This window comes from Octodon degus, unplaced genomic scaffold (assembly GCF_000260255.1).
Source record: "Octodon degus isolate 3935 unplaced genomic scaffold, OctDeg1.0 scaffold00018, whole genome shotgun sequence".
Taxonomy (NCBI): domain Eukaryota; kingdom Metazoa; phylum Chordata; class Mammalia; order Rodentia; family Octodontidae; genus Octodon; species Octodon degus.
In genome coordinates, this window is record NW_004524594.1 from 17,838,206 (window position 1) to 17,850,133 (window position 11,928).

Here is an 11,928-nt window from a genome sequence, read left to right on the forward strand (position 1 = left end):
TGTTCTAATGGTGTTTGTAAATAGGATCACAAGTCCGCATCTTGTACAGCAATTAACCACTAAGAAGAATATATGCAGTGTATTATTTGTTGAAAAATAAAAAAAAAATAAATAAAAAAATAAACAGTTTTCTTCAAGGACTTTCATAGATTTTTAGATTCACAGAATTGTATGGTGCATTCTGAATCAACTTTTGTGTATGGTATAAGGCCAGAATGAAGGTTTTGTGCTTGTGTATGTGTGCACCTTCTTGTTCCTACAGTGTGTATTGAAAAGGTCTCTCTTCACTGAATGCCTTTGTATACTTTTAAAATCTGTCTTCCACGTTCAAGTGGTTTGCTACTATGTTCTCTATTCTGTTCTATGCATCCTTCTAACTTTAGGTTGATATCACTTTGTCTTGGTTATTGTAACTTATAAAAAGTCTTAAGATAATATTAAAAAAATAATATTAGTGGTACCAATTTGGTCTTTTGGTTTTGAAAAACAATTTTTTTAAAAGACCTACTTTAAGTCCTTTATATTTCCTCCTAAGGCTTTTAGAATCAATTTTCTAAAACAAAAACAAAACAGCCCTCTCAAAGCTCTTAAACCCTCTTTGGGCTTTGGGATTGCACCAAGCATGGACAGCACAGTTTGGAGAGACCTGATTTCTTAAGAAAGTTTGGTCTTGGCTAGGAGATGTCTCAGCAGCATAAGCGCCTACCTGGCAAGTGTAAGGTCCTGAATTCAATCCCTGGTACCAAAAAATAGAGAAAAATTTAGTCTTGTGTGTAGTCAATCGTGAATGTGATGCATTTGTTAGGCTTGTCCTAATTTCTCTTAGTGTTGTTGCTATTCACAGCATACAGGTAATACATATCTCTTGTTTAATTTATCTCTAAGTATTTCATACATTTCGATGCTATTATAAATGGTATTTTATTTCAGTTACGCATTGCTCATTGCTATTATATAAAGTAACTTTTTTTTTTTTTTTGCTTGGTTGGTTTTTGTGGTGCTGGGGATCAAACCCATGGCCCTGTGCATGCTAGGCAAGTGCTCTATCACTGAGGTACGTCTCTAGCTCCTACAGTTTATTTTTGTACATTCATAATATACCTCAGTATTTACATTATTTTTGTACATTTAATAGGCTTTACTACTTAGGCAATAAAATTGTCTACAAAAAATGTTGCTTTATTATTTCCAAATTAGATGTTATTTATTTATTTTTTATTTTTCTCACCTGATTGATAGATTCCATGGTGCAATAATGCCGCTAATCAATAAAGCCAGAAATCTTTGCCTTGTTCCTGCTCTCAGAGAGAAATCAGTCATTTAAAAAATATTTACTTTGGCCAGCCAAATAGCTCAGTGGATTAAAGTGCCTGTAAGCAGGCGCAGGGACAAGGGGTTAGATGCCTGGGCCTGCCATGCTGGCCCTGCTCCAGGGGCACGCTGAGACAGCGATTGAGACTGGGAGTGGTGGTGTATGCCTATAATCCCAGCTTTTGGGAGGCTGTAAACAGGCGGATCACTATGAGTCTGATCTAGTAGTGAGACTCTCAACACCCTGTAGACCCTTCCCTAAAATAACAACAACAACAACAACAACAACAACAACAACAACATCCCAAAGAAAACTTTACTTATTTGATACAAGGTCTTGCTATGCAGTTCAGACTCCCAGTGATCCTCCTCTTTTTAGCCTCTCCAGTGCTAGGATTATAGGCATGCACCATCATGCCCAATCTTGGTGGCTAGCTCAGTGTGCCCAAGGTTCTGGGATGTGCATGGCATGAGGTACCAGGGATTGAACTTGGACCTTGCACTTGCCAGGCAGGTACTTAGACTGCTGAGGTATCTCCCCAGCCTGAGAAATTAAGTACTTCTGTTGCTTGTGGTTTTTCAGAGATGTGTGTATCAATTTAAAGAAGTTCTCTTGTATTCTTAGCTTGCTGAAAAGTTTTTATTTTTAATTAATAATATATGCTGGCTATTGCCAAATGCACTTTCTGTGGTTTTTCTTTTAAATGTAATTACAAGGCCTACAGGGTCTCACTATGTAGATTAGACTCGTAGTGATTCTCCTGTTTTCAGCCTTCCAAGCACAAGCACTGGGGTTACAGGTGCATGCCACCACGCCCAGTCTCAGTTGCTGCCTCCAGCATGCCTCAGCACAGCAGGCTGGGGATAGATTTACTGTGTTTATTGACGTGGTTGTATGAATTTCCTTTCCCTAAAATGGTGGATTACATTGTTTGATTTTTTTTTTTTTTTCAGAACCGGGGATTGAACTCAGATCCTTGTGTTTGCCAGTCAAGCACTTATCCTACTGAACCATCTCCCCAGCCCCTACATTGTTTGATTTTAAGTGGCAAAGCTACCTTGCATTCTAGAGATGGAACCTATAAGGTCATTCCATATCATCTTTTTATGTATTATCATTGAAATCTATTTGCCAAAATTTCATTTTGAACTTTTGTGTCTAAGTTCATGAATGATCATGATCGGCTCTTTTCTTCCTTCTCTTTCTCTTTCATTCATTCTCCTCTCTCCTTCCCTTCCTTCCTTCCTTCCTTCCTTCCTTCCTTCCTTCCTTCCTTCCTTCCTTCCTTCCTTCCCTACTTTTTGTGGTACTAGGGATTAGGCCAGGGCCTTTGCACTCAGCTACATCTCCAGCCCTTCTTTATTTTTTATTTTAAGACAGGCTCTTGCAAAGTTGCCCAGGCTTGAGACCCTCCTTCCTCAGCCTCCCAAAGTGCTGCAATTAGAGGTGTGTGCCACGACACCCAACCTATTTTCTTCTCTTATGGTGTCCTCTCTCTCAATGATACTGCTCATTGTTGTCTGGCATCCAGTATCTTGAAAAAACACATTTGTTCTCTCTTTTAGTTGTGGGTGGAAGAGAAACCCCTCCCTGGTCTCCACGGCAGATGGAGTGGGCAGTCCTTTGGACTCAGCATACTTCATTGAAATTTTCAGGTTTTGCTCACTGAGGTGAAAGGAGCCAACTACACAGCCTCCAAAGCTTCTGTGTCACACAAAACAAGACCATGTGTTCCCGTTCCTGTGTCCCCTCCTCTGGTACTATCACATTCTAGTGTCCTTGATAACTGCAGTGTATTCATCCTTCACTATGCTCAGACTCTCCCACATTTCAGTGTCATCCAGAGAATCCCAGTGACTTGGGGGGCAATTGCTGCTAAAGCTTTCATATCAATTTTAATAAGAAAATCCTCTGGCTTTCATCCAAAACAGTAGTTCCCCCTTCCTCTGTTAGCCCAAACCCTTTGTCTTCCCCTCTACCTATCCTCTGACCCTATGCCCTTCCACCTCCTCTTCCTGCAGATTCACAGTTGGTAAGGGATGTCAGGCCCTACTAGATGATGCCACCGTGTTCTCTCACTTAGGAACAACCATTGAATCTGGAGACGGAATGACGTACTTTGTGCCCATCATGGATGGCTGTCCTTTGCATCAGTCGACCTTCCAGCTGGATGTAGCCGGCCAAGACCTGACCTTGTACCTCCTGCAACTACTAGCAGAGAGGGGGAACTTGTTGGTAGGCACAGGTAAAACACTACTCTTCTCAGCCAGGCAAATCAGTGCTTGGATATGAGTTTTTCTCTGTGGAATCAACTCCAGCCCTCAATTTGCAAAGCTGAAGCTACTGTACCATCATCTGAATTCCAAAAACAATGCTGTCCATACTTGGATTCTTTATAATGATGAGGAAGTCAATCGTAGTGATGGTGAAGAGGGCGATAGTGAAAATGGCGATGTTGAGGGGCACTTTAGCCTCTGACAGCAATGATGGGAGAACACTGAGGATATGATAGGGAGGAAGATGTAGCGACAATAATGGTGGTGATGGTGAGGATGATGGTGGTGGTGGTGGTGGTGGTGGTGGAGTGATGGTGATGGCAGTAGTGGTGAAGATGGTGGTAATGATCGTGATGGTGGTGGTGTTCATGGTGATGGTGATGATAACAGTCAGCTAGGCTTTACAGAAAACCTCCTCTGTGTAGAACATTGGGCCAAGTGAACATTTCACACTCATTCCCCCATTGCTTCTCACTACAACTCTCTGAGGAGGAGTAATTATTTCTATTGCAAGAAGAGGCCTAGGAAGGCTAGAAGGTTTGACAAATGTCCCATAAGTAGTAAGATATTAGCTCTAGAATGTGAACTCGAGGAGTACAGACGAGGCTATGCTTGCCTCTCTTTGTGCCTAGTTCCTAGACTGGATTTCCAGCATGTATGGAACCCAGTCCCAGTAAGCCTACAACCCTACACTAGACTTTCTGGTCTCCTTAGGAAAGAAATCTGTGTCAAAACCCAAGCAAAGCACAGAATCCTAAAGAATAACAGCAATTAGAGAGCAAAGTCACCTCATGTCATCAACACCTGACACCTAGCAAGGTCTCTGTGTGCATTACTTCATCCTGTCCTTACAGTAGCCCAGAATGGGACAGTCAGTCCTAATCTTGAAATTAAAGACAAGGAAGGTTTGACAGAATAATAAGTTTGCTTATATCTAGGCATTTAGTAAATGGCAGTGGTGTGATTGAACCCAAATTTGTCTCATGGAAGATCGAACTAGGTGATGAATGTGAAAATATCAGGAGATTGTGGTGTCTCAGGAACCAGGGGAAGGTCAGGAAGTAGTTAACTGCATCAGCTGATGGATAGCAAGAAGGGAAGTATGTTCTCAGGGCTTTGGAACTAGAGGATGGACATGCCTGGGCAGGAGCAGACTTGGGAGAAGAAGGAAGGGGAAAGTCTGAGGTTAGAGATCAAAGAGTACATGGGGTTTCCAGATGGAAAGTGCAGGGAATTTCCTATTGATTCAGAATTATAGGCAATACCAGGTGATATCTAAAGCTTGAGTAGTGCCCAAGGTGCAGTTGGACTTCAAACATGTTGGCTTCTCTGGAAGGGGCAGGATACAGCTTCCAAATGAAGGGTGTTGATTGACGTTGGGTGTCTCAGATCCGGGTACAAATGTAAGCAGTACACAGCACCTCCTGTCACTGAAGATGATAACCAAGTTCGATTTCCCAGCCCTCCAAAACTCACACCGCATGTAGTCAGGTCTCAATTTATAAAATGCTGAGCATTTCCAACACCTCACTTCTCAGTTTAATATCCCTGTGCTGCCTTCCTGTCCGCTATCGGTCCCCCATGTGGCATGGGCCAGGAGACCCCAGAGAACAAGAGCAATATGGACACAGAGCTGCAGGGATGGTCTGCTCCTCACCACAATGCACACTCATTTCATGCCTTCTCCCTGACACTCTCCTTTTGTCTACTAGCTGACCGGGAGTACGTCCGAAATGTGAAAGAGAAATGCTGCTATGTGGCGCTGGACTTTGACAAGGAGAAGGTGAAAGCTAGTGACCCACCTTCCTGCCCACAGGCATTTCAGCTCCCTGATGGCCAGGAGATCAGCCTTGGGCAGGGGGCTTTTGTATGTCCTGAGGCGCTCTTCCAGACTAACTTCATCGGTGAGTTCCAGGAAGTGGTCAGAGGTCAGGCCAGGACCAGCAGATGGGTGCAGGGTCAGAAAACAGGCACCAGGCAGCCAGGAAGGAAGCATAGTTTAAGTGGCAAATCAATACCCTGTTTCAAAAGTTCCCCTGGGATCATCTATCACATATCTAAGCACCTGCTATACACTTGTCACTCTGTTGACCTCTGTACATAGTGACCTTTTCTTCCCTCCCTTTACTTGTGTCGCCCCATTTTATGGAGGAGGAAATTCACCCCAAGTCTTAAAGCGTTTGTCAAGTGTAATTACAACCGCACTGGGCTGCTGGTCTTCTTCATAAAGTATTATGTATAACTCCCCCTACTCTAAAATAACTAGATATATAAAATGAAGACAGTCAAGGCAGAAAAGCAAATTCCATAAATATGGAGGAAGCTCCCTGTCTAACTTAGGGTTGGTCTGGAGATTTCAAGTGATCCTTGAGTTGCCTAAAGCCTCAGGCAGGCCTGGTTGATTAAGGAAAATGACAAATTCTTTTACAATCCAAAGTGAATGGGAAAATGAAGCCTCTAAGAAATTATGGAAAAAATACTCCCTGATATCAAATTCGTATAATAATGCATTACATTCCTAAGAGTTGGAAGGAGTTAGATGTGGGGGCCTAACCATTTCTCCAGGACTAGCACCTGGTAGGAACTCATGCTGATAACCTTGTAGGAGCTACCTGGGTCTAGCTCTATTTTTTCTGCTACACTGAGTGGGAGACCTAGTCTTAAAAACATCATCAAAAGATCCTAGCACCTGCCCCAAGTGCCTGGTGGGTAGTGAAGAAGTGACTGAAGTCTTTCCCTCATCTGGGCTCCAGAGAGGAGGGTCAGGCTGGGTCCCAGTGGATGTGAAAACAGCCCCGGGCTCATGGCACTGCAGAGCCCTCCTGCCTGGCACATCCCACACCACTTGTGATTTTGTCTCCTCAATCTTGCACCTGGACTCCTCAGCTTGAGTACAGTGAGGTGGTATCAGATGCCACCCTCCCAGAAGCTCCTGCTTTCAAATAGACAATAACACAACTCATGCAGTTCTTCTGGGCCATTCTCTTGCTCTGCATGTGTGGAGAACATTCCCTCCTCTGGGCAGGGGTTGGGATGCCAGGTAGAGAGGAGAGCGCATGGTTAGCTTCAGAGAATCTCTTCCTTTCACAGCCTATGTGTGGTCACTTCTCCCTCTGCTTCTGCCATCTGAAGGACATAATGGTCCAAGGCAGGAGGTGTAACATATGTAAATCACGGTTCAGGACAGGACACTCTGTGTCATTTCCCAAAGCTGCCTGAACCAAGATGCTGACCCTACGAAAATCCTTTCATGAAATTGTTGATGCCTAGACATGACAAGTTAGCAATTGTCAATAACATTGGAACATAAATTCCCTTGGTGAATGAGGAGACTTAGAATTTATTCTGACTGAGAGCAGTGGAGTCCTCTGGTTGGTTGGTTGGTTGGGCACATCTGTCACTACCTTGCTAAGCCCATGTGTGCCTTGCTGTGGTAGGTGCTGATGGTATTAGAGGTGCTCGGGAATATCTGTGACTAGGGGTTGTCATCTCTTAGAGCCTTCAATTGGAAGGGAAGAACTCAGGAGTACAACAGATCTAGCTTCCATCCTCAAGCTTCCTTCTTCCTCCACCCTTCTTGACAGGGAGAAACACCCTGGGGATCCACATGATGGCCAGCCAGTGTATCACCTCCTGCAACCCCTTCCTCTGGAAGACCCTCTTCAGCAACATCATCTTGTCCGGAGGCACCGGCTCTTTCTCTGGCTTGCGATTACGACTGCAGAGAGAACTAGCTGGACTGGTTTCCCCTGCTATTGATGTGAAGGTACAATACCCTCAGGTCACCCTCTGGGGCCTCCCCTTTTCATTCCAAAGATGTTTCAAGAATGCCTTGGATGAGACAAGCTTGGGTTCTGATGCACTTTGGGAAGCATCAATGAACAAAAGCATCAGAAACCAGAAGTAGCAGATGATGTACACTATAGAACACGAGGGGAAGTTGTGTACAGGAAAGGGTTTCGAGCCCTTGGGGGAGCAAGGGGGCATCAGTGTGGGCAGGGTGGGGTGCTGAGGTGCAGGGGATGTTAGGGTGCATCTTCTCAAGAAGATGTGGTTGCTGGTGATGAGTGGACAGGTGGAGAACAACCTGGGTGATGGTGCAGAGCTTGCTCTAAGGAGCAAGGCAGGGAGCACCGCTGGCTGGTGAGCAAGGACTAGATGACAGGGATAGGGAAGTGGAGAGGCTTTCACCCTGCAAGAAGTGGAAAGAACCTGCTGGAAGGTTTAGACAGAGGAGTCACATAATTCACCTAATCTCTGAAGGCTTAGGCTCCGGACAGGAGGGCAGACTGTCTTCTACGGAGGATGGAGGACTGTCACGGGTAAGGAGGGCAGACCACCAATAGATGAGGAGTGCTCACCTGGCCCTACATCCTTCCTGCCTCACCACCCAGCTCTCTAGCTACTGCAAACTCCACAGGCCAACTTGGGAACACTCAGGGACATGTCTCCTGCTGTTGGCTCCTGGGTGAACCTCACCAGAGTGACACTGCTGTGCCCATTAGCCAACCTGCAACCTTGTTTCCTCCTCTAGGCAGGGGTTGGGGATGCCAGGTAGAAAGGAGAGTGTATAGTTAGCTCAGAGAATCTTTTCCTTTCACAACCTATATGTGGCCACTTTTCCTTCTATTTCTGCCATCTGGAAGACACAATTAATGGTCCAAAGCAGGAGGTGTAATATATGTAATGTATAGGGAGGGACAAACAGAGGCCACCAGGCTTGTGTAAAGGCAACATGGCATGGAATTTATTGTGCCTAGGTTTGGGCAGAGAGCATGATAAGAGCATCTGCCCAGCACAAAGAGAACTATGTCCCTTTCATAGGGATGGAGACAAGGCAGGGGACACTAGGTGGGAAGATCCCAGTGTACAGCTATGGCCAAAGTTCTCTGGAAGTCTTGCATCTCAGTTGGCAGAGTCCTTGAAGTATCCAATGTAAATTCTTGGCTGTCTCCTGATGTCCCCAGGACCTGCAAACTAATCCCTTGGCTTGGTATCTGCAGCTCTCTAGCCTGCTGTGCAGGAGGGCTCCCTCACCCCACACCACCCACACCCCTCCCACATGTCAAAGCTGGCTGCTCTAGGGCCCTCGCTCAGAGAATGACTGACCTGTGTCCTCGGTGTATCCTTTGCTGCTGCGGCTGCTGTCCCCTGGAGAATTGTCCTCCGTTCCCTAGCTGCTCAACACCGCTCCCCTTTAGAAAATGCTGTGTGCTTTAGCTTTCCATGACTGTGACAAAGTAACTGAGAACAACAGTTGACGGCAGGAAAGGTTTCTTTGGCTCATGGCTTCAGTGCACGGATGGCTGCTTCATTTGCTCTTAAGCCTGTGGCCAGGGAAAGTATCACTGCAAAAGGTTATGGTGGAGGAAGTTGTCCCTAATCTACTGGCTATGTCACCTTCCTTCAGGCCAGTGTCCCCTTCAGTTTGCTGCCGCACACTTCCTACGGTCCAGTGTGTCCCTGCTGCACATACCCAAGGCACTCCATCCTAATTTCTTAGGCATTTCCCCATCCAATCACGTTTCCATCTGAGGTTAAGCAGCACACCATAAAACATCACACCTGTTCACATTTGAGAGCCGTACCCCATCTGCATCCTCATTTTCTAATCTTTATATCAATATTCTTTAATTATCTTATACAATTTTGCAAAAATGCACATCATGTTGGACAACTGCTCCCTAACCGGTCTTCTCACCTCCTAAGTCAACCGCTTCAGCGATATCAGGAGACATGGAGTCACAACAATCATTTACGTAATAATGGCAAGTGATCATGGCTCTGTCTTTTCCTTCCCCAGCCCCAGCTCTGGGCACCTATCCTGATCCCCCACCTCCTTCTCTGCTCTCACAGGCCTCAGGCTCTTGTGTGAAAGCCTCTCACAAAATCAGAGAGAAAAGCTTAGTTCCGCACAGAAAGCATATTGAAACTGCAGATTATAAGATTTCTGACGGCGCTTGTAAAGGGGACTCCCTCGGACCAGCTCCATCCTACAGTTCCCGGCCAGGCTATATTTTGGACCAAGGTCTTTCCAAACCTTCCCATCCTCAAGGTGCCCTATACTTTCTCCACCCCTAGAAAAAGCCTCCTTCTACAGGAAGCCTGGCGGTAACACATTTACTGTAATTTTGTGGTAATTTAGCTCTCCTCTGCTTTTTTTCTTTTGGAAACAATGTGTGGAAAGGCCTGGGAGGCAAATTCTCCTGCAGTCAACCATAAGGCTAGTTACTCACCTAGACAAAAGAAATCTCTCCCTAAGACAAATTCATCTGCCTTGGGAGAATAGCTAGTACCAATGGGGACACTTTTCAGAGGCAGACAAGCCCCAATTTGCCATGTTTAACTTAGGATATTTTGACTTTACGAGGGGAATGAAAGTGATTCACCTTGAACGGAAACTGTTTTTGGGATTTTGAATTTGATCTTTTCCCGGGGCCAGTGCAGTGCAGTTCAGTTCTCTGTCTTGAAGCTGGGCAGGGTGGGTCCCTGTCAGCCCCCAAGCTCACAGGTGTGAATTGGTGACACTGCAGCCTGCTGTGTGGCTGAACTGGGATGTTCCACAGGGCAGGTGTGCTCCATGCAGTTTTGACTTAAACAATGTCTTCAACTTACAGTGGGGCCACCAGGATGCGCTCCCCGCTGACATCAAAGAGCAGCTGTAATTGCGTCTCCTGGCAGCCTGGGCTGTGCTGTAATGAAAGCTCTTAGGCTGAAAGTGGTTTGCCATCCTCCACTCCCCTTGTTGAGAAGAGTTTTTCTTTTCCTTCAAATCCACTTCCAAATGTGGTTTTTTGAAGCCAGAAATACATGCACAACCCAAGGCTTTTGGATGCGTGGCCAAATTCTCCATGGAAATAGCCAGGTGGCTTCATTTTTCAAAATCCTTTTGCCATCTTGGTAAAAGGGAAAAATTACTTGTTCTTCTTTTCTCTTCCTTCTTTGTAAGCATATTTTGGCAATTGCCCATTCCAACCCTTTGGCCATTTTTCAGTGGTATTCTTGTGTCTTTGTAACACATATGTTGTCCCAGTTCTGTCTGGTTCTGTGTGTGTTTCAATAAGACACGGAAGGGGCAGATGGCTTGGCCAGGCTGTCAGAAGAAGAGGGAGGGCAGAGGCTCCTGGGCGTCAGCCACTGGCTTTTTCCTCTACCTGAGGCGCTGACTCCACACATTCTTTTTTTCTTCCTTATGTTTTTTCCTTAAAGTCGTAGTGATAAATCCTTTAACTAATACCAGAAAACATTTTCCCAGCCCAACACGGTGGCGACCAGTGCCAGCAGGCAGCAGGGAGCAGAGTCTGAGAATGGATCTTGTCTACACACCCTCCATGGACACTGGGCTTTCCAAATCTTACCCTGAGCTTTTCCCACTCAGACCCCTGAAAGCATGCCTTGGCCTCCTGTGTGTTAGAACAACAGTATTATCACATCTCCATGTGCCTTACAAATGTAAGCAGTCTGATCTCCAGCAAGCGACCTACACCTCCCTGAGCCTCCAGGGCTGCTTCCTTGGCGTAAGCAACACTGGGGACAGGGTGCAAGCCCGGGCAACTCTGGAAAGCTCTGCTCTGCAGGGTGGAAGGGGCTTGGGGATTGATTGATTTTTTTTTTATCTGTTTTCTAACTTTTTGTAGATAATACAAATGCTGAATGCACACTTTTTCATTTTTTATTTTTTAAAATTTTTTAGACAGGGTCTCCCTGTGTAGTTCAGGCTGGCCTTGAGTTCACTTTGTAGCCCAGGATGGCCTCAAACTTGTAGCGAGCCTCCTGCCTCAGCCTACTGAGTGCTGGGATTATAGGTGTGCACCACCACACCTGGCCACATGGTCTTCATAAACTACAGAATGCATTCAGTTTTTCGATGTCAAGGTCATGAGTCCTCTGTGCTCTGGTTCGTTTCACCCACAAGTACCAATTCCCTACAATGACAGTATTTATTATACATCAGAAACATATGCTGATCAAAAATTTCAAAAATAAAATAGCAAATTAAAACTTATCAAAACTACAGGATGTGGGTATGAACTGCTTACTTTAATGTATGATAATTAATTATATTTTCCAGGAGGAAGAAATGATCATTTGGGAATTTGGGAGGGTAAATATCTGTGTCCCAATGTATTATTTTTAAATTTTTTTCTCAATTATCTTTACTGAAAATCAGTAATTATATAGCATATTAAAAATTGTAGACAAATATTGAAATGTGAAAAATATGAGATGTAGACAGAATGAATTTTATTTTATTTTCCATAATTTTATTGAGAAACAAATAGCAATGAGACAGTTTCAAATCAAATTAGTAGGACAGTTTGACAGAGTGAATTTTATTTT

General features: G+C 44.8%; 1 protein-coding gene across 1 annotated transcript in view; it reads left to right on the top strand.

Annotated features, from left to right (window-relative positions):
* Positions 1-11,928, top strand: part of LOC105741644 (actin-85C-like) — a 39,451-nt gene that overhangs the window by 22,182 nt on the left and 5,341 nt on the right. Inside the window, exons 5-6 of the mRNA XM_023710589.1 lie at positions 3,396-3,557; positions 7,173-7,354. Of these exons, the coding sequence (XP_023566357.1) occupies positions 3,396-3,557; positions 7,173-7,354 (344 nt within the window). The remainder of the gene's footprint in view (positions 1-3,395; positions 3,558-7,172; positions 7,355-11,928) is intronic.